General features: G+C 41.0%; 1 protein-coding gene across 1 annotated transcript; it reads right to left on the bottom strand.

The window, feature by feature from the left end:
• Positions 1–14324: 14324 nt before the first annotated feature.
• Positions 14325–16949, bottom strand: LOC103453241 (stem-specific protein TSJT1-like). The gene is made up of 4 exons (XM_008392788.4): positions 16553–16949; positions 15378–15618; positions 15139–15259; positions 14325–14773 (listed from the first exon to the last, which is right to left on the bottom strand). Exons 1-4 carry the CDS (start codon positions 16750–16752, stop codon positions 14583–14585), a joined length of 753 nt encoding a protein of 250 aa, XP_008391010.1. The 5' UTR covers positions 16753–16949; the 3' UTR covers positions 14325–14582.
• Positions 16950–24009: the final 7060 nt, after the last annotated feature.

The following is a 24009-nucleotide window of genomic DNA, read 5'->3' as shown; positions in this document are numbered from 1 at the left end:
GCCCCAACGGCCCTTGAAGAACTTCCACTGATTCAAGATCAAGACCCGACGGCCCTTGAAGAAAGTGTTCATCGTTCATCATCCGTTCATCCTAAGATAAGCCCCAACGGCCCCTTTGGATCAACAAACATCAACAAATCCACATATCCATTCTTTAAGATCAAGCCCAAAAGCCCTTGAAGATCCGTTCGTCAAGTTCAAGCCCAACGACCCTTGAAGATCCGTTCGTCAAGTTCAAGCCCAACGACCCTTGAAGATCCGTTCATCCGTTCGTCAAGATCAAGCCCTGACGGCCCTTTGGACAAACAACATCAAATCCACCCATTGCAAAGATAGAATCAGAGGCTAAATTTGTAGAAGAGATTGTAACCCCTAAATCATCAATACAAATATTATTTTGTACACGTGTTTCTTGTCTCCTTCATCGCAGGAAAATCCCGTGTTCACAAATTTGGCACGCCCAATGGGACCATCTCTACCTCTCATCTCTATCTTTGAATCCGCAAAAAGCACAAATGGCATCAAAGAAGGCTCAAGTTGTTCTCGCGGCCAATGCAAGGAACAAGAACGTTATCACCGTAGGCGGTGTTACTTCGGGCGTCATAACTCGAAGCAAGGCAAGAGCTCTTTCTGCCGCATCTTCCACCCCTGCATCAACTCCGCCGAAGGAACAAGAGCACCTGAGGCATGAACCTGTGATCACCCTAGCTTCGCTAAAGGCGCCAAGGAAGGAAAGCCCAAGGAAGTACCCTGGTTTCATGCTTTCCGATGCTGACTCAAGCGGCAACTCAGCCATGCAAGTCATGACTGCTGGAGCAACATCAGTTGATGAGCAGCTGGCTCATATGAATGAAACAATCGCAAGGCTAACACGGATTGTGGAAGAAAAAGACCAGCAAATCGCCGCACTCGTCAACCAACTAGATGTAAAGCCCAACGTGAAAATCGAGCAAGGGGATGGTTCAGTAAAGAAGGAAAACGACGAGGATGAAGAGCCTCCGGTGGAGAAAATCGATGTGAAGCCGGAGCCTGGCCAAGCAGAGACACTCATAGGATCTCTTTCTATCCAACAACTGCAAGAGATGATAACCAGCACCATCAAGGCGCAGTACGAGGGGAGTTCACATACCTCATCATTCTACTCAAAGCCCTACTCCAAGAAGATTGATGCCCTAAAGATGCCAATGGGTTATCAACCACCAAAGTTCATGCAGTTTGATGGAAAAGGAAACCCGAAGCAACATGTCGCACATTTCGTCGAAACCTGCAACAATGCAGGGACGGAAGGAGATTACCTCGCCAAGCAGTTTGTGCGCTCGTTAAAAGGAAACGCCTTTGAGTGGTACACAGACCTGGAGCCCGAATCCATCAACAGCTGGGAACAGTTGGAAAGGGAATTCCTCAATCGCTTCTACAGCACCCGCCGCACCGTGAGCATGCTAGAGCTGACAAGCACGAAGCAATGGAGGGATGAGCCAGTCGTGGACTACATCAACCGATGGCGCAATCTGAGCCTCGACTGCAAGGACAGGCTTTCGGAGATCTCTTCGATCGAGATGTGCGTCCAAGGCATGCAATGGGGGTTACACTATATCCTTCAAGGCATCAAACCACGGACATTTGAAGAGCTAGCCACCCGTGCCCATGACATGGAGCTAAGTATTGCCCATCATGGGAAGAAAGAGCCGATCACCGACTTCAAGAAGGATAAGGTGTTCTCCCAAAATGTAGACAAGACTGGGAAGAAACCCCCCAAGGAAGCGTTCACCGTCAGCACTGCGCCCGTCAAGACCGCATCCGCGCCTATCAAGATCTCCTTCAAAACCAAAGCAAATGAGATAAAGAAAAGTGAGCCTCCTCGCACCCAAGAAAGGTACAAAAGCACCTTGAGGGAATTGGAGCAGAAGGTATACCCTTTTCCTGACTCAGACATGGATGCAATGTTAGACGACTTGCTAGAAAAGAAGGTAATTGAGCTACCCGAATGCAAGCGGCCTGAAGAAATGAATCGCATAAACGATCCTAAATACTGCAAGTACCATCGAATCGTGAGCCATCCTGTGGGTAAATGCTTCGTCCTTAAAGAGCTCATCATGAAACTTGCACAACAAGGGCGAATCGAGCTCGACCTCGAAGACACGGCCGCGACACATACTACTACAATTGCATTTGGAACTTTCGATCCCGTGCCTCTCCGAGTAGCACTTGACCATTCCTATCAATGCTCAAGTTACACGATACCTTCTGCGCAACCATCACCGGGGGTAAACGAACAAGATGCACATGCCGATGATGAAGAAGGATGGACATTGGTGACCTACAAAAAAACAAGGAAACCAAAACCACAAGCAATAAGACAAAAGGTGGAACAAGTGAGAAAGCACCGTCGCCGCAACAGTAAGAAGCCCAAAAACAACGTAAAAGTTGATAAGCCAATGTATGCTGGGGAACCTACGGAGCAAAAGCCACGCATTCCTATCTTATTGCACGAGTACTTCCCGAACGACTTCTTCCAACAGGGCATTATCGCTGCATGCCACATGGTCGAAGTAGAAATAGAAAAACCTTCAAAAGGCAAAGATATCACCACTGAGGGAGAAAAAGTTCTCACTCTCGAAGAAGGTCTGCCAACACACTTTAGCATTGAGGAAGCGCTGCGATTACCAAAGAAGATGCGAATAGCATTAGCAGCGATCTTGGAAAGTCCCAATGACCACGAAGTGCAAGAAAGCAAGAACGAAGGCTTCAAACTTCGGTCACATGAATATGACACATGCTGTGCCATCGAAGACACAATCCATTTCACCGACGAAGACTTGCTGCTAGGATCCAAGCCTCACAACCGTCCTCTCTTCGTCTCTGGGTACGTAAGGGAGCACAAAGTCAACCGCATGCTTGTGGATGGTGGATCAGCCATAAACATCATGCCAAAGTCAACAATGACTACAATCGGCATCAAGGCGGATGAACTGTCCTTAAGTCGTCTACTAATTCAAGGTTTTAATCAAGGAGGACAAAAAGCAATGGGCATGATCCGAGTAGAGATGACTATTGGTGAACTCAAGTCAAGCACGATATTCCACGTGATTGATGCAAGAACTTCCTACGGCTTGCTCTTAGGAAGGCCTTGGATCCATGCAAATGGAGTAGTACCGTCCACCCTTCACCAATGCTTGAAATTCTACCGAGAAGGAGTGAAGGTGATCTATGGCGACACCAAACCATTCACCGAAGCCGAATCACATTTCGCAGACGCTAAGTTCTACATGGATGAAGACATGGTGCTCGAAGCTCTTCCAAAAGAGATCAAATCCACGGGTAAAGCAACACCTAAAAAGCAGGAGTGGCAAGCCATGCCCAAGAAGCAAGAAGAAGAAGCCATGTCGTCTTTAAGCAAGAATGATGATGAGCTTGCTAAACCTGCAACAACCAAAAGGAGTAAGACGCCCTCAAATGTACTAAACACACCCGTTTTCCGATACATCCCGATGTCAAGAAGAAAGAATGGTCAATCCCCATTTGAAACCGAAGCAAGCAAAGCTGATGCACAACGGTACATGGATAATGTAAAGTTGCTCAAGACGAATGCAGTTCTACCTCTGACACAACTAAGCAACGCTAAGGTTGCAAGATTACCACAAGGCTTCGTAAAAGCTCTACCAAAGAGAGCGGAACCAAGTTTTCTCCCAACCAAGAGGACTGAAGAAGGTTTTGATCCGAACGCCTACAAACTCATGTCAAAAGCTGGGTACGACTTCACTTCTTCTTCGAATCCTGGAAAAAAGGTTTCAAACACCGTCAACAATAAAGAACGTGACCTCACCGAGACTCAAAAGAAGTTGAAGAAGCATGGTTAGGGAGTTAACAATAACAAAGCTGGACTTGGCTTCACACCAAATGCACCCGTGAATATTTCAAGCCAAGCGAAAAATGCTAGCACTCAACATATCAGTGTGAGCATTGAACAAGATCAAAATGAGCCTAAATCCACCCCTCGAATGCCAGTCTTCGATAGGATGAATCGTTCAAGACCCAGAACGTCAGCCCTTGATCACATTGGTGGTCAAAACCGAACCTCCGTCTTCAAGAGGCTTAACAGGCCAACCTCCCGAAGCTCTATTTTTGAAAGGTTGTCAAAACCTAATAAGCAAAGCAACATGGCTAGCTCTCCTCCTCGTCAATCAGCTTTGGAAAGACTTGAAGACAACATGACGTTTTCTGGAAATAGGGAAACAACGTCAAAGGAAGAAAAGCTCGATAGGCTAGCAGGAAAAGTCGATATTCGAAGCTCGATTCCTTCAAGGATGAAGCGCCAAGCAACTTTGGAAGTCGACACAAAAGGACCACTGAAGGTAAGGAGGCGCACCATCATCTACACCGGCCAATCTTCACGGCAACAAACCCAAGAGGACTGCACTGAAGAGAAAGCCCAAGAAGACAAAGAAGACGAAATCCTGGAAGAAGACGTCACTTCCGGCTCTGTCAACCCAAAATCTTCACCTCAATCGCTGGGGGCATGTTCCAAAAACATGCCAGTCAAGCTGAGTGAAGTTGAAGGATGGACTTATGTCACTCCAAAGAAACTGCACAAGAAGCATATGTCTTCTCCACAAGTTCACCAATGGGAAAGGGGGCAAAGTAGCTCTTGTTCACCTCCAGAACAATGTGAAAGTGTTGGAGATAATGAAACTTTGACACGAAGATCATTCGTCCCCATCACGATGCGTGACATCTTCCTAGAAGACTTCTTCAACTACTCAGTCAAGGCTCCTTGCTATGAAGATTGTGAGGAACGACTCTCTCAGATCGCTTGACGAACCAAAGCTCTTCGCCGGCATTAGCCTAAACTGCATGGCACAACGCTCCTGGTTTGCACGAGCATAAAAGGCAACGCCAACGCTCCTTGCCTGCATGAGCTGAAACTGCAACACGGCACCAAAGCTCCTGGTCTGCACGAGCATAAAAGGCAACACCAAAGCTCCTTGTTCGCACGAGCCTAAACTGCATGAACGCAAGCTCCTTGTCTGTAAGAGCCTAAACTGCAAGACACAAAGGCTCCTCGCCTACACGAGCCTAAATTGCATGGCACAACGCTCCTGGCCCGCAAGAGCATAAACTGTGTACGGCAAAATCATCATCAAAATCATCATCAAAATCATCAAAAAAAAAAAAAAAAAAAAAGCATTTGAACTACGTTTCGACTTGATCTCTTCTTTGGAAGGGTACGTAGGCAACTCGAGCATTCAATTTCGAGTTCAATCACATTCAGAAAAAAAAAAAAAGGTTTTATTAAAGTATCATTGATGAAGGTCGATCTTATTACAAATTTATTTGCAATTTTCTTTGTACAAAATTAATTTACAGTTTCTTTGAAAAAAAAAAAAAAAAAAAAAAGAAAAAAGAGAAACATATATATATATATGGACCCCAAATCAACACCAAGCCCAATCTGTGGCAAACCCATCAAAAGAAGCCGTCCTGATAAAAAAAAAAAAAAATACCGAAGGCAGCCCACTCAGCAGCCTTGTCAATATCAACATCGTAAAAAACAATTGGGTCTTCTCCCTCCAAATCCAGGCCGCAGCCCATGCTAGGCCATGTCCCTCCAAAGACACGGGCCTCAATCTTTCTGCTAGGTCCAGTCGGATCTCCCATCACACCACATCTTCTTCCTGTGCTCATCCTCTCACCTTCTCCGAGATCCTTCTTCAACGGCGTGAGAACAACAGCCGCAGCAGCTCAACGCCCTGCACAACCTCCGTCTTCTTCCCCTCATGAAAATGGCAGAGTCACCCACAAACAAAAGGAAGACCTGCAGCCGCACAAGATCTGGATTCAGAAGCACTCCTCCGTCAACAAGCCCACCACAGGCCACGAGTCGGCCCAGTACCCCCAGCTTGATCAAATTCTAGCGATTTGAGCCGTCTGATTTGACGATTTTGATTCCCCTGTTCCCGTCCAAATCCGGATTATACGCGATCAAGTCGCCGCTCAGAGAGAAGGTTAAGAACAAACCCTGAATCCGCAGCACCTGAAGCTGCTGCGTTTTGGTAGGATCTCTGTTGAGTTTTGTAGCACTGCAAATTTCTTTGGAAAAAATTGACAGCTGCTGTCAACCACCATGGCTTCGAAAGTTTCATGAGAGTTTCGATGCCAAACTATTTCTCCCTCTTTGCCCAACAAGAACGCCACAGGGGCCTTCTGCCTGCCGTAACTTTCGATATGGCTGCCATAAGTTTTCAAGGTGACCAGCCATGGTACACCACGACCTCCACCGCCATGATCTACGATCGATTGGCCGAGGGCGTCAAATCGAAGATCAAAAGGCTCGAGAACCCGGACCCGAGGTTCCTTAAGTACGGGTCGCCCCACCCGAGTCTCACGGACCACAGCCACATCCTCACCGCACCCGAGACGCGTGTCACCACACTCCCCAACGGTCTTCGAGTGACCACCGAGTCGAACCTCGCGTCTAAGACCGCCACTGTTGGAGTCTGGATCGACGCCGGGTCAAGGTTCGAGGACGGCGATACCAACGGCACTGCGCATTTCCTGGAGCACATGATCTTCAAGGGGACGGATCAGAGGACAGCCCGTGATCTGGAGGAGGAGGTCGAGAACATGGGAGATCGACCCCTCCAAGCTCCTCATCAAGTCTGTCATTACTCGTGGCAGCTTCGACACCGTCCACCGTGGCATCTACGACGGTCAAGATGTCGCCGTTAAATTGCTTGACTGGAGTGAAGAGGGTCACAGGACAGACTCCGAGATTGCTTCTCTAAGGGCAGCTTTTACTCAAGAAGTTGTTGTCTGGCATAAACTAGATCATCCTAATGTTACTAAGTTTATTGGGGCGACAATGGGTTCATCAGATCTACAAATCCCTAGAAATCTTTCAAAAAAAAAAAATAATAAATAAATAAATAAACCCAAATCCTCCGTCTTCTACCTCCTCTGCCTCTTCCAGTCCCGAGCTTTAATTCGACCCCAACCCCGATTCTTCTGCTTGTCGGTGTATGTGACAATGTACCTCAACGATTGCCAGCGAACAGCTTTCTACCAAGGCATCGGCCTCAACACTAAAGAATTTGATATGCACGTTATCATTGAGACAAATCGCACTACAGCCAGAATTTTTCCAGCAGTGCTCGATGTTGAGAACTCAGAATTCGAAAGGAAACTGGACCGCATGGTGGAGATTAACCAGAAGCTGATTGCTGTCGGGGAGAGTGACGACGAGGACGAAATCGAGATCGTGAAGTCCCTGCCAGAGCCACTTCGTGAATTTGCTTCGCAGTTTCTTATTGAATTGGCTTCAAAAGCTGCATCATCCAATCTAGTGTTTGCAGAGCTTATTAAATGCTCCTCGAAGATGGGCTTGTCATACTTGATTCCAAATGCCCAGGTTCAGATGGCTCCACCAGTGCTTCATATACCTTCAAGGATAGTGGTGTTTTATCCGATCGACATACAACTACAAAGGAGATGGAGGTTGATATCCCAGATTCATCCAAGCTCTATTCTCCCTCTGGGATGGTTGAGTCAAAGTCAGTGGGAACGTTTTCATCTTTCCAAAAGCAAGACAGTCACAGGGGTCTCTTTGTGGATAGGGGTGTTGGATTTCCTAGACTAGTTAAATCTTCTAGTACTAGTACTTCCTCCGAGTCCAGATTTGATACAGAAAAAAAAAAAAAAAAGAATTCGATGCCAGAAGCTGCTAGAGCGGTTGCGGCTGCAGACGTAGCTGATCAAATGCTTGGACCAAAGGAAGATAAACATTTGGCAATTGTCCTGGTTGGTTTGCCTGCTCGTGGAAAAGCTTTTACAGCAGCTAAGCTTACAGGGTACCTCCGCCATGGTTGCTGCCTTTGAATGTGATTGACAAAACCAAAGTTTGTCAACTCACACCCAAAGGCCTTCTCTCCATCCGTAACAAACAACAACGACGAAGAACTTCAATAAACCGTCGTCAAACGACTAGCCGGTAGTGAAGCTCAATGCCTTGCATTCTACCTCAAGCTCCAGCTGCTTCTGCACCTCCGCCATGGCTGCTGCTTTTGAATGTGATTGACAAAACCAAAGTTTGTCAACTCACACCCAAAGGCCTTCTCTCCGTCCGTAACAAACAACAACGACGAAGAACTTCAATAAACCGCCGTCAAACGACTAGCCGGTAGTGAAGCTCAATGCCTTGCATTCTACCTCAAGCTCCAGCTGCTTCTGCACCTCCGCCATGGCTGCTGTTATTTTTAATGTGATTGACAAAACCAAAGTTTGTCAACTCACACTCAAAGGCCTTCTCTCCGTCCGTGACAGACAACAACGAAGAACTTCAATAAACCGTCGTCAAACGACTAGCCGGTCATGAAGCCTCGACTGCAGCTCACCGTCCGTCGAGTTCCATCCCTACAAAGCACCATATATAAAGAAAAAAGAAAAAAAAGGTTTTTCAAATGGTGGCCAGCCACCGAAAGCAAAGAAAAGAAGTGATTGACAGGTACCATCCAAAAGGAAATGATAAAAAGCAAGAATCCAAAAGGAAATGATAAAAAAAAAAAAAAAAAAAAAAAAGACAGGTCATGGTGTATGCTACTATTAGCAATTATGAAAAAAGGAAATAGGTGATGGAGACGGAATAATTGAAGGGAAGAAAGCAGGGGGAAGACGACGAATTTCCGTCTAAAAAATAGGGAGTAAAAGAATAGTGCGCATCAAGTACCATCTAAATAAAACTTAAAAAAAAAAAAAAAAAAAGGGAGTAACACATCTTAGTCAGATATATGTTTTAGCACAACATACTGAATAAAGTAAAGCATGTCCATTGATATCTTCAAAAAAAAAATTACAAGTATGTTGAAAAAAAAAAAAAAAAAAAAAAAAAAAAAAAAATGAAGTCAAATCAAATTTACAGGAAGGGATCTTCAAGGATGATCAGGTGGCGCCTCATCACTCGGCGGAGCTCCAGAAAGACGAAGCACCAGAGATGGATTATCCGGAGCTTCAACACTTGGTGAAGCGCCAGGGGACGAAGGCAGAAGTTGCCGCTGGAGTAACGTCACAAACCTCTGATGATCACTCTGAATCCGAACTTCAGACTCCTGCAATTGGTCAAGCTTCCTCTTCATGCTTATTGAGTAATTAGTTGCAAGCATGTGCAACTCTTTATTCTCGTGCCTAATCACCCTGACCTCTTGCCGAAGACTGGCCACCTCAGCCATCAACGACTCAACCTGACGAGATCGAGCAAGAAGGCGTTGGCCCATGTTTGAAACTGAACCTGCACATCGGACGCTGTAGGCCAGAGAGTCCTGAACAGCCAGTTCGTCGGACCGCCTGGAAAGCATCCTAGTGTCTCTAGGAGTGAGAAGATTTCTGGCCACCACCGAAGCGGTTGTATCGTTCATCATCATAGAATCCCCAACTGTAAGAGGACCATTGGGAGATACGAAGGACGGCTGCCAAATGTTGTTTGAAGAAGATATGTCATTATCTTCCCCGACATTCAAGTTAAGACGACGGTCAGAAGGGCAAGACATTTTTGAAGGTGTGAAGAAAAAGAAGAGGTCGGACAAATCAAGTTCTTAGAAGTGCAAGTAAGGAGCTTCTACAGGCGGAAAATTCAAGTATGCTTTGGAATGTGATGCGTGCCTCTCTTTTAAAATCAGCACTTTCAGAAATCGAAGAGGCGAGTTCAGAAATCGAAGAGGCAAGCTCAGAGATCGAAGAGACGTCTGCTTTCTCAAAAGCTGGGCTGCTCAGAAACCACGGGCCGATCTCAGATATCGAAGAGGCGCCAATCTTTTTCAGCCTCGTCAGCACCTATCACATGCACACTCAGCTTTGCGAAAATCACGGATAATTTGTCGAAGCGCCAATCTCATATATCGAAGAGGCGCCAGTCTTTTTCAGCCTCGTCAGCACCTGTCACATGCACACTTAGCTTTGCGGAAATTACGGGCAATTTGTCGAAGATTTCTGATAAAGAAGAAAGCGCGTAGAGCCATACTGATCAATCACTCAATGGTTGCCAACACGAGTGAAAGAATAGTACCTCTACAGGTATTAAAGAACTTCCTATAACTGTCCACCTTCACCGTCCATAGCAAGGCAGACCTGCAAAAATGCCTAACCCTTCCTCATTTTCGAGAGTACACTCTCAGCAGAGCCTCTCGAAATACCCAGTTTTTTTCATCTCCTGGAGTACCTCTGCAAACAAATGACACCCAAAGCAAAAGTATCTCATATCACCAGGGTAGAAAGCAAGAGTATCTCATATCATGCTTTCTCCCTATCCTTTCCTTTGTCCTTGTTCTTGCCTGCAAAGACAAGGATAAAGAAAGCAATATGTCGGAACCTCCACTCAAACTCCGGGCAAGGAATCGACTATCGGGAACCTTTGCCCGGTTGCTTACCTGGCTTTGCTCTTGAGTACTCGTCTTCAGTTGCTGATGTACTTCCGAAGAAGATGCCATATTTTCCCGGAGAGCAGATAAGGCAAGTGAAAATGATACCATGAAGCATGTGGAGACAACGTGCTGATTTCCTTCAAGATCAAGTCTCCCCTTCCTTGCACAATCAACCGACCCAGCAGAAGGAGTCTGAGTTGAATCCAAGAGCTCGAGAAGTTTCAACAAACATATTGGCGGCACCATCGTCGAAGAACAAAGCCTCGCTGTGCAACGCTGTCAAATCGCCACCACTTCTTCGAAAGCAAGAGTATTTCATATCATGCTTTCTCCCTATCCTTTTCTTTGTCCTTGTTTTTACCTGCGAGACAAGGAGAAAGAAAGCAATCAGACAGCACTTGGTATCAAACTTCCGATCTGGAACCAACTGCTTGGAACCCTTCCCTGATTGCTTACCTAGCACTATCCATTGTTTCAACATCTTATGCTTCTAGAGAAAATACCACATCTGCCTGAAGAACAAATAAGGCAAGGGAAAATGATACATTGAAGCATGTAGAGACAAGCACAACAAAACACGAGTCGATTCATCCGTTACTTCTTAAAAATCAAAAGTATCTCATATCATTAGGGTTGCAATCACTCTGGGTTTGGTGGACCTGTTTTGACCCTCAAATTCTTGGGTCGACCCGCTAGACGTTGTGAGCTACACGTGCCGATTTACCACCCTTGAATCAAATCCTTAAAGATCAAGTCACCAACTGGAAGAAAAGCCCATCAATCTTGAAGATCATACCGTTAACCAAACTGCTTAGGTGTGAATTAGAAAGATTGAACAAAGCAACAAGTCGTCACTTTCACCTCGTGCCTGATTGCAATATGTTCGAGTCAACCTTCAAGAATCAAAGCCTCAACGGCCATTGAAGAAGTTTCTAGCCAAATTCAAGATCAAGCCTCGATGGCCCTTGAGGAAATCACAAGTCCGATTCAAGATTAAGTGTCCATCACCCTTGAATCAAACCCAGTTCAAGAATAAACTGTAGAAAGTCAACAATTGGAGGAAACCAGAAAATCCTCCAACCCAGTTCAAGAATAAGCCTGTGGAAAGTCAACAATTGGAGGAAACCAAAAAAAGTCCTCCGAACCAGTTCAAGATCAAAGCTGTGGAAAGTCAACAATTGGAAGAAACCGGAAAATCCTCCGAACCAGTTCAAGATCAAAGCTGTGGAAAGTCAATAAGCGCAACAAAATACGTGCCGATTCACCCACTACCAAAGCAAAATATCATCTACCACATGAAGCTCCTTGTGGTCCAATTTCAACCTTCAAGATCAAGCCTCAACGGCCTTTGAAGAAATCATCAACCCAGTTCAAGATCAAGCCTCAACGGCCCTTGGATCAACATCTGCAGTAAGGGACTTCAAAACGCATCTTCTACACGTGACAAGCACATGTATACGACGCGCCTTGAAGTGGGGGCATTTGTAGACATCGAAATTTCGGTAAAATAAATGTTGATCAAAAATTAAAATTTCAATGTTTATGTGTCACATAAATTTTACACATAGCATGTGACTAAACGAAAAATCAAAATAAATTGGAAAAGTCATCAAACAGGACACGTGTCAACACCTGGCAGAGATGATTTATTCCATCTAATTATTTAAATCCAAAAAATCAAGTTTTGGAATTCTATAAATAGAAGGCCAAGGCATTCATTTGAAGGACACCAATTCATAACCAATTCACTTCATACCACAACCTTGAAGCTTTGAAACTCAAAAGCTCCCAAGCAAATCCCGAAGGATCAAGAGAGCTCTCTTCGTTCTTCGTCAAATCCTCATTCAAGATCAAGCCCCAACGGCCCTTGAAGAACTTCCACTGATTCAAGATCAAGCCCCGACGGCCCTTGAAGAAAGTGTTCATCGTTCATCATCCGTTCATCCTAAGATAAGCCCCAACGGCCCCTTTGGATCAACAAACATCAACAAATCCACACATCCATTCTTTAAGATCAAGCCCAAAGGCCCTTGAAGATCCGTTCGTCAAGTTCAAGCCCAACGACCCTTGAAGATCCGTTCATCAAGTTCAAGCCCAACGACCCTTGAAGATCCGTTCATCCGTTCGTCAAGATCAAGCCCCGACGGCCCTTTGGACAAACAACATCAAATCCACCCATTGCAAAGATAGAATCAGAGGCTAAATTTGTAGAAGAGATTGTAACCCCTAAATCATCAATACAAATATTATTTTGTACACGTGTTTCTTGTCTCCTTCATCGCAGGAATTTCCGTGTTCACCAATATTCCCAAGTAAAACCCGGCCCAAGGGTCCTCCCAGGAGTATACTCCTTGTAAGCCTGGATAAAGTCAGTTGAATCCTGATACAATGAGGAGTCTTCATGATTGATTCAAATGTCAATGATGCTTCAAGAATCAAGGAGTATCTATTGAAGTCGGAGATTGAATCTAAAAGCAAAAAGGTTGGGTTTAGAGTCCTAAATCTGATAGGAATGGCCGAAATACATTCGGAAAGAATGTAGGAGAGGTCATAACTATACTCCGAGTGGGATTCTATTTCGGTCTCGTGGTAAATTATCATTATAAATAGAAAAGGGTAGTGCAACATTCAAAACCTCTCCAAAGAAAACTTCAAATATGCCCTGCGCAAACTCTCGCTCTACGCGAATCCTCTCAAACCTCTTGAGAAATTTTACTTTATTGTTTTCCCACCTACACATCTTCAACTTGAATAAACAACATTGTGAAGGCAACCGACGACATATTTAGTTTAGATAAACAGCACTGGAGCAGTAGAGTCAAACAATCGAGAAACACCTTCAATTTAGATAAACAACACTGCTTTTGGGTTGGTTGATTACCTATCCAAGTCTATGTCAGCAAGGGTTCTTTGAGTCCTTGTTGGAAAAAGGCATCCTATTAGCCTTTCAAAGAGTTGTGGTGTTATCAGATTGCTCAGTATTCAGCACACTAAAAGCCGAATCCAGTATTGAACTTCATAGTAACTAGCAGCCTCGTCTTCATGCTCTATAACCCAAATGCTGAGACGTGTTCCTTCCTCAGCCGTAGTCACAAAATTTAGAAGTCATCAGTGCGCCCAACGCCACAACACTCATTCACTCCCTGTCGAGCTTGGCCGACGAGTTGGCATGACCTGCATTTAACCGAATGGCGTAGTTAGGTTATTAACTTTTCGGTCTGCGTGCCACATAGACTAAGTAGTTTTTAGGATCAACATATTGCATTTGTTTAGTGTTAAAATTAAACCAAACACTCGCATTTCTTTGGTTTAGTTGGTATGGGAGAATTCAAAGTATTTCTTCCTAAACACATGACAATAAATTGTTGAAAGAAATAGCTGGTGTTCCTAAGAGCATCTCCAATGGAGACCCTAAATGGAGTCCACACAACCGTATAGTCTCTAAATATAGGGACTCGAATATTCCTCTAAAGCTACTAAATGAGTCCTCAAAGGTTGTGGCTAAGGACTCCCATTGAAGATACTCTAATATAATGCGAAGTGGCCAGGAATAGAACATTTCCCTGAATTGCAGTAAATGAGGAGTTTTTATAATCACCTTCAATTGTGCCTTTTAAGTAGGCCTATCAATTTCTTACACCCGTAATTCGACATAAAAATAAAAGGTTCTGGGTCAACCCTCTAACTAGTTGTGACCCCGGTGGTGGATCATATTATGCAGTCATAGCCGACCCTGGTGGTGGAGTGTTCATATTAGACCCAAAGAAACCAGCCGGAGGACATGTGGTTGACCATGTCGTAACAATCAGGCTCTTGTAAGGAAAGGCAAAGGCGAACAGCGTGGCTGCAAAGTGTTCGATGCCCCAAACCTGCCCGAGGCTGAAACAATATCCTTCATACATTTACATAACTATTCCATATCAGAAAAATCTGCATTGGTCTGTATCCAATGCAGTATTATTTGATGTTCTATGCCAGAAGTTTTGACAGTAGGCAATTACATAATCACGTCTTACTTTCAAATTTTCAATAACCATACAAACTTTGGTAGTCAACTAGCCATTTAAAGGCAAACGGTGTCATGAATACGGAAATACAATAAAGAAAAATCGAATCAGAACTAATTCGAGGCCTACTTAATAGCAAAAGCCTTCTCAACGAAATTAGTTATGAACTTTAGTAATTTGTCGACCAGTTGGCAGCACTCCCAACTCTTGGGATGCCACTCGATTCCTTCTTAGTTTCAGCATCGACCTTGAAATTGGCACCACACATTTCACCTGAGCTATCCACACGTGGCACCGCCTTCAACTCATTGTGGGGATGCTCGTAACTCCTCAAGCCTCCAGAGGAAGTGAAGAAACAACCTGAGAGAACAGTACCAACATAGTTATTAGCAGTCTACCTCTCATACCAATGATTCAAGTTAACCGTTCACGCTAAGATCATAACAACAAAAAAGGAAAGCAAGGCCATGCTAAACAAGAAACAGAAGCAGGACAAAGGGCCTAGATTATCCCAACGAGTAAGATGAGAAATCAGTTGCATATTTACATGTGAAGCAATTCAAATTTGCAACATACAAAACTACTAATTCCATACAACATTTGTGGCATTATACTGTTCCACGATTGAAATATAGCAGGAACATCATACAACGCATAAAGGACACCAAGAAAATGCTAAACTTTTTATCCTATCAGGCCTAATGCATTTGGTTATAGTTATATACCTTTAGGAAATGGTGCAAAAGAATTTCCGCAGCCCTTTTTCACAACTTCTGAATCATCTGCAAGAACAAGATGGCCTTCAGAATCAGTTCCCCAGAAGAAGGGAACATTCCCATCAGGATCCTGCACAAGAAAAGGAGTCAGCTCAACCACACAACCAAAGAAAGAGACACAAGAACTTGAAAGTAAACAAGGACATGGGCCGATTGAGGGCATATCTAGGCAGAGAGGTTTTACTTACAGCAGCTACAAAAGCGGCTTTGGAAGCACTGTCAAAGAGAACAAATGCAAACTTCCCTTGGATATCTCTCACAACCTGGTCAGCAGGATAAGGACCTCGGTCTCTCAGAGTCCTGAAAGCTTCAATCACGATGATCACCTCATTGGCTGTTTTGTTCAATCCATATTGTTGCTTAAGAAGAGCAACGTTCTCAATGTGGCCTTGGAACAGGCAGAAAATGTCGTCCACAACCGCAAACAACCTAACATTATACAATGAAAATATCAAACATTAAATTGAAGTGCTAACAGGACAAACAGAAAATCAAGAGCCATAACAACAGAAAATTTGGTTCCTTCTTTTTTTTTTTTTTTTTGTGAGAAAATTTAAACGAGAACAAAGTCGGAGTAAATTTCTCAACGCAATTCCAAAGCCACAACAAAATCATAAGAATCAATCTTCTGTACTACAAAACAATTAAAGAAAATGGCATTCAAATGAATGAGAAACAAAAATTCTATTATCTCACTCCAACAAATATATGAAATTATACTTAATTTACTAGGAGGATATTGCCAAAAAGTTAATCTGTCTTTTTGTTCCAAATCTCCACCAAACAATCCATATGTTCTTTGTCATTATCAAGAAAAACAAAGAATATACAGGAGGTAAAAACAATATCATCAAAATATATGAAGACAAACAAATTAGAATTGAATCCAATCACACAATTTTTACAAATAAGGCCAAAATACATATGATCAAACAGTTTTTTTTTTCCCTCAAACTTCATGAAAACAATCTGGAACAGATTTAATCCAAACCAATGTTCTCCGATCATAAAAACAATATCAATCTGTACAAAAACTAACATCAAAACCAACAAACACATACCAAAAGTCACAGAAAAAAACCCAACAACCCACCAATCGTCAAGCCCAGATCAACCAAATACTACAAAAACATTAAAAAACAAATAAATGTGCAATCATAATTTCTTCTTTTCTTTAGAGGGCATCTTCCATATTTATTTATCTTAACCCAAAACAAGACCCACGAATCATCAAGTTCGGATTAACCAAAAACTACAAAAACGAAATGGGCAGTCTTAGTATCTTGTTTTCTTTAAAGGGTAGGTATTATCCATTTCACTAATTTTCACCAAAAAATGGCATGATTTTCCGATGGTATTGTACCTTGGAAGAAGAGGGTTCTGTTTGTCGAGAGAGTAGGCGATTACACCAGAAGAGCCAAGATTGACAGTGACGGAGGAAGGGTGCACAGAGGCAAACTGCCGCGCCAGAAACCCATCTTTCAGGGCGGAGGCTGATCCAGACTGAGGGCTCTGCAGCGCCTCGGGGCTTTTGGCGACCGATTTGTCGAACACTGCCAGCATTTTCTGGATCGCTGAGTTAATCCAAAAGAGTGAAACGCACAGAAATGGCTATCAAATGGATAAAAGCAGAGAGAAAATGTGTAGAGGGTGGTTAATTGCGGGTTTAATATTATAAGCTTCGAGAAAGGAGTTTCTGTTTACCAATATTACCCTTACTGCGTTGTACAAATTACAGGTACTTGTGGCTATCTTGCCAGTAAAACTCGTTACTATTTTGGTTTTGATAGAAAGTGGAAGATGCTATTTGGGGAAAATTTGGTAACAATTTTATCTAGTAAATGAGAAAGTAAATCTTTTTGAAATTATTACTAACTAACATGTTTTGTAATAATTTACCAAAAAAGAGGTTTGGTGACAATAATATAAAAAGAAAAAAGATTTGAAAACTTTGAGTTTTAATGATAAAGACAAAATAAAGGGTAAAGTGAATAGTACCAGGATTGACTTTTTAGTGTAAAAATGTGGTTTTTCGTTAAAGTGAACAGTACCGGTTGTTTTTCGTTAAAGTTCCCTAATATAAAACTACTACATTCACCCATGTCTTAGGGGCTGGCTTGGTATAATTGTGCTTTGAAAAAAAATTATTTTTGTTGTGCTATGAGAATAAATAGTTGTGAAATAAATCAGCAGAGTTTAGTAAACTTTTTTGTAAAAGTGATTTTGAAAAAAAAAACAGTATTATAGTGCTTGGTAAACTTTTATGTAAAACAGATGTGAAAAATAAGCTCTTTTTTCAAAGCTGGGGTTTGCAACTTTGTGTTTTTGGCTTTTTTTCATCCAAAACTATGAAAAAAACCTAAAACTGAATATTTACCAAACACAAAAAAACTCCCAGCTTTTTTTAATACCTATTTTTTTTCAGAATCACCTCAATACCAAACTAGGCCTTATATATCTCTTTTCACTCATTGTTATTCCTAAAATATTTTTATATAGGAAAAATTAGTATCCGGTCCCTAGTTCTTACTGTTCATTGACTAAGATCTTATTAGTTCTCAAATTTTGATTCAAGTCCCTATCATTAATGTGATAATGAATTTACATGTTTATTATATAATTTTTAATATAAAAATTAGGAATTAATTTAGGGTTTAATACTCACACCTCTATTAAACTTCTAATTAATTTTCAATTCAAACATTTCTAAAATAATAAAAAATTAAATTAAATTAAGTTTGTACCTATTAGTTTTTTTTTATATATAAAAAGATTCTCAATTTTTTAATCTTAAATGTACCCATTCATATAATTTTTCAATTTTTAAAATCTTAAATGTACCCATTCTCAAATATATCAATTTGTTATATGTAAAATGTACCATTTTTTTAATATAAAATCCATTCAAATTTTTTAATCCATATTTAAACTTATATGGGTACATTCTTTTTCGTTGATTTGAGAATGTATCCATGTTTTGGTACAATACCTTTTTTTGTTAATTTTGGTTAATGTACCCATACATATATGTATACACACACATACAATATAATAGAGAGTATAATTTATATTTTATTATTTTTAATCCCATAAATTAAGGGTTTTATTTAAAATCTCATTAATATAAACAATTACAAATTTCAATTTTTAATTTTTAATTTAAAAATATAGTAATTTACATTATTATATTAATGTCAGGGACCTCAATAAAAAACTAAAAACTAACAAGGTTTCAATAAAAAAATATTGATAGCTAGGGACTGCATCCAGAGTGTCCCTTTTATATATCTATCTTTTCACTCATTGTTATTCCTAAAATATTTTTACTTTCTAAATTTAAAACAAAAACTAAAGATGGAGAAAAAAAGTACAAATTCAACAGTCACGTAGAGTCGGAACTCACTAGCTGACGGCAACCAAAATCACCACCGCAGCCTCCGGCGACAACTCTTGTTCTCCTCCCCGCCGGCCAAATTATTTCTCCATTTCTCTTTTCTCTTCTGGTACCGAATCCAAACATAAAAACCGTAAATATGAATACCTATGAGATTTTAAACTTTTAAAGAGTATTGTCAAGAATTGATGCCCCTCACCATATCCGTTGCAAATCTTTCCCGTCCATCAATCATAGAGATAAAAGTTGATTTTGAAAGAAAGGAAAGAGGGAAGTGAGTTGAAAGAGAGAGACACGGGGAAGAAAGAGACTAGAGATTTTGAGCTTTTTTTTATTTTTTATTTTGTTCATATGACTTTTTGTTAGGGCTTAAAAGTTATTTAATAAAATCATTCAGTACTACGATCTTAGTAGTATTTCTTTTCATTTAGAAGTGAAAAATTTTAGATTCGAATATCGTAATGGTGAATTTGATACCAAATTAAGCTGCTAATTATGTAACTTAGTCGAACTCTTATTCTTCTTATTATAAAAATATCGATTTACTAAAAAAAATATTTAATAAAAAGTTACATGTATTATTGAAACTTTCAATGAAAAGTAGGTCCAATAAATAAGACATGCGGATGGTTTTAGCAGCGCTCTAAATATTTTAATAATTTAGTTGCTGCATATCAATGTTCATGAACACTAATTTGTTTGTTAAAAAAATGGAAATTGGGGGTTTTCAAACGAAAGCTTTTATTAATGGGATTGGGTTGGATGCGTTGAATGTTTCCACTAAAAAAGGAAAGATCACGTGAAAAAGGAATGTGATTCGAGCTCTTGAAATTTGATCTAACAACCAAAATTTATTATATCTTTTAAAAATTTTTACTAATTTTTCTCTGTTTTTAGTCATTTGATCAAATTTCAAGGACCGGATCCTTGGGATTTGGAGGGAGAGATCAAGAGAGGATCTCTTCCCCGTGAAAAATATTCATATTGAAAGCGTTAAAGATAGATCTGGTAATTTTTAACACAACACATTAACTCGACATGAAATTAAAAGGCTATCGGGTCGACATAATAACGAATTGGGTCGTTATCGGATAACCCAATAAGCATTTGTTAAGATAACGGATTAATCCGAGTATATACGTTAGTAACTCAATACAAGCTAACACAACCCATTAACTCGACATGAAATTAAAAGGCTATCGGGTCGACACAATAACGAATTGGATCGTTATCGGATAACCCAATAAGCATTTGTTAAGATAACGGATTGATCCGAGTATATACGTTAGTAACTCAATACAAGATAAGCAAAATATTAATTTAATAATTTTATACCCTTAAAAGGCTTTTCTATACTTATTTTATTCAGACTCTTGAAGGTAATAGATCAAGCCAAAGTTCCAATACAATTTTCTCATGATGATCAATGAAAATTGAAGAATTTTGTAAAAGGAATAACATGTAAGCTTTGAGTTTCATCGACAAGGTTTTAACTTCTGAGAAAGGCTTCACAACCTTGAAAAGAAAAACTCCATTTTGCATATCCTTGCACATTTGATATTTTGCAGTAGACTATTAGTGTGTTTTTTTATTAGGCTCTTATTTTGAAGTGTAAATGTAGTACTTAACGACAATTTTTTTTTTTTTTATGTTTTGAAGTAATATTTATGTGGCAATGTGGTATGTGCAAATTTAAGAAAAAAAAAATTCTTAACAAGTCATAATAGGTCAAGTCATTTTACCTATTGGGTAAAGTAATCCGACTTGTTAAGGACTCGTTAAGATAAGGGGTGTGACACACCACTACCCATTAAGATAACAAGTGTTACACGAAAGACGATAAACACGACCTGTTTGCCAGACCTAGTTAAAGGACCATATTAGAGTCATAAAAAATAAAAGATCGTTTGGAGATTGTCGACTACACTAGGTTACATGTATTAAGTTTTTGTTTTTTGACAAATAATAGCTTTAAATTTATTAAATGTTTGGGAGAGGAAATCAGTGGGAATCAAATCCATGCTAAAATGCATAATCATTATAGTCATCTGCTACACATATTTAGTTATAACTTGTAAAGAAACATTAAGTTAACTAGGTTTTTGTTATGGCTTGTTTTAATCTGACAGAGGAAAGAAGGGCGCGGCAGTGAGAGAGTATAGAGAGATGTGTTTGTAGGGTTGTGTAGATGATGTATTATTCCCCTTACGTAGTGCCTTTAGTTATAGTAACAAGGGAGGGAAAAATCATTCTCCGTCCTAATAGGGAAGAATAACTAGTATCAAATCTAATCTAGAATTTACACAATCATACTTAAATACAAAGTTTATAACACTTCTCCTTGAGTGTGTAAATGCTCAAGTAGATTCGGCATCATGTAGAGTTGAGGAAGTCGACTTGTCAGCATTGATTCTAGGAACATGCTAGTCTTAAAGTAAAGTAGGAACTTGCATATGGAACTAAGTCTTATAAAAAACTGGAACTAAGTCTCACAAAAAACCCAATGGCTATGGTAAAACCTGAGTAGGAACAAAATTCATAGTTTAAGGAAAAATGTGTGAGAAATGCAAAGTCAAATAAAATGTCTAGTAGACGTCGTCAGGGATATATCAACCCAAGGTGGGTGCCTCGTCAAAACCTCATAGATAAAAAAAACCCAGTGGGAAAAATGCTTTTAATCGCAGGAAAAAATAGTACATTAAGATCAAGCAATTATACTTCAGGATACTCCCCTTGATTTCGACATAATTCCAAAGATAACTAATAATGTTACTGTTGATGCACAAAACCGGAGATCTTGGAACAACGTAAATCTGACCGTGAATCTATAAGAAAGTAAATAACACAAGATATATCGTGGTTTACCCTAATGTTTAGGCTACGTCCACATTGATATTGTATTTATCTGAGATGTTGAAGAGGATAGAGAGAGCTTCTCTGTGAGGATGAGAGCTCTGAATCTCAGAGTATGAGAGGCTTTGAGAGGGTGAGGGGTCAGGCCTAAGAATTAGCCTCTGGAAGTGAAGAGGCCCTCCTTAATTATGAGGGTGAGGGGTCATTTTATAGAATAAGGGTTCATCACTTATTACATATTTGCTCCTTCATTTATTACATAATTACATTTAAGTCCTCTGAGTATTTGTACGAGATCTAAATACGGAGGCCCTAAATATGGTACAAACAGTAGTCCCCCAAGTCTTCAATAAAGAGAGTCTTTTGGCTGGAGACTTAAAATTCAGTCCATGTGTGGGTCGAAGTAACTAGATGTTGTCTAGAACTGATACTCAATATGAGGCGGTGCTCAATGTGAAATGATGCTCAACTAGAAGTAGCACATTTTGCGAGGTTGCTCGGCTTGTGGCTTATGTTGCCTTGGTTGGCTCGGCTTGTGGCGTTGAAGGTGAGGGAGTCCCTTTTATAGAATAAGGGATCGCTCCTCAATACATAAGTGATGGGCTAAGAGTTGATGCTCGCGGCGAGACGGTTGCTCAGTAGGCGGTGATGCTCTCTGATGATGGTGAGGGAGTCCCTTTTATAGAGTAAGGGTTCGCTCCTCAATACATAAGTGATGAGTTAGGAGTGATGCTCGCGGTGAGGTGGTTGCTCAGTTGCAGCGATGCTCTTTAATGAATATGAGGGAGTCCCTTTTATAAAATAAGGGATCGCTCCTCAGTACATGAATAATGAGTGCTCTCTAATGAAAATGAGGGAGTCCCTTTTATAGAATAAGGACTCGCTCATCAGTACATAGATAATGGGCTAAGTCCCCCAAGTATTTTTCATGAGGCCCAGTTGAGGCCCAATATATGGTACATAATGTAGTCCCTCAAGTCTTCGGTCAATAGAGGCTGTTGGCTGGAGACTTGAAATTCAATCCATGTATGGGCTGAAGTGGTGGTTGTTCGGAGTCGGTATTTGTATATCCCGCACTGAATCTTTATAGGTGAAGCTTTGCAAGTGAAGCTTTTGAAACTGGAGCTTTGTAAATGAAGCTTTTAAAGTTGGAGCTCTATAAATGAAACTTTTGAAGCTAGAGCTCTATAAATGAAGTTTTCGAAGTTAGAGCTCTATAAATGAAACTTTCGAAGCTGATTGACATGAGGGATGCTCATGAATGTTTTATGTTTGTTTGTACCATACTTAGGGCCTCAGTATTTAAATATCGTATAAATACTCGAGGGACTCAAATATAATTATGTAATAAAAGGATAGGCCAATTCTTAAGCCTCCTTATCCCCTCAAGCCTCTCATATTCAGAGCAGAGCTCATCTTCACCCTCACAAGCTCTCTCCCTCACAATTCTCTTAGAGAAAATACAATATCAGTATGGACGTAACCCAAACATTGGGGTGAACCACGATACATCTTGTGTTATTTACTTTCTTGCAGATTCACGGTCGGATTTACGTTGTTCCAAGACCCCTCCGGTTTTGTGCATCAACATTTGGCGCCGTCTATGAGAATTGACACGAAAAACTATGTCGGTTCTCTTTCATTTTTTCACCTCCACCGTGAATCTGCAAAATCAAACACTGCAAAATCTACATGCACCCATAACCTCGTTGGGCTTTTCCAGAAAACCCCCACCCCAAAAGCCAAAAGCAAAAACACACCAAAAAGAAAAGGCAATAACATCAAAACCCAAAAAAAGCTTTCATTCTCACAGGTCCACCGCCCTATTTCCAGTTGCTGTCGGCTTCAAAATTCACACACAGTCGCTTTTGCACTCGGTAGAAGCACACTGTGTTTTTTCTTCTTCAAACCCAGAAATTATTTGAGCAAAAAAACATCTCTCGCTTCTTACCACCCACATTTTGCAAAAACCCATATAGGATTTAGAGGTTCTCTCAATGCTGGCAGCTTGAATGTTTCAGCTTTTTGTGGCCTCAATTGGAAGAAAATGAGTAATGGTTGGGAGTTTATGGGAGGCGACTCTCATCATTTTGGTTGCTGCCTCTACACTCCATTTCCAGATGTTGGGGATTATTGACAAGTGTGGAAATTCCAGTATCTCTTTGCCCGCATGTTTATGGAGCGTGGGCTCGGGCACTTCATTCAAACTTGGAAGAATCAGTTCTGCTACCAGATGAATGCGCATCTTTACGAGAGTTCTTTATTCGAACCTTGAATGGGTGCGTCTCCGATTTCGAAATGGACGATGATTACTCACTTCCCACTTCCTCTGCTCTCAACCGACCTAGAAAATCAACTATTTATTTTTTTTCTCTCTCTCTCACGGAACTCCACCAGTCTGAAAGCTTAACCCTCATTTCTCTAATCCAGCTTCGTCGTAAACCAAATGGATATTAGTGTTATACAGGTAGCCGTGGCTTGGAAGTCTGTACTAGTGCAGTACAGCAACATATGGAATTAGGCTTTGAGTATCAGTCACTGCAAAGGTAGAAGTATGGAGTCCACATCACAAT

Source organism: Malus domestica, chromosome 13 (genome assembly GCF_042453785.1).
Source record: "Malus domestica chromosome 13, GDT2T_hap1".
NCBI classification, from domain to species: Eukaryota; Viridiplantae; Streptophyta; class Magnoliopsida; order Rosales; family Rosaceae; genus Malus; species Malus domestica.
The sequence above is the reverse complement of the archived record's forward strand: the minus strand, read 5'-3'. Positions and strand labels throughout refer to the sequence as shown.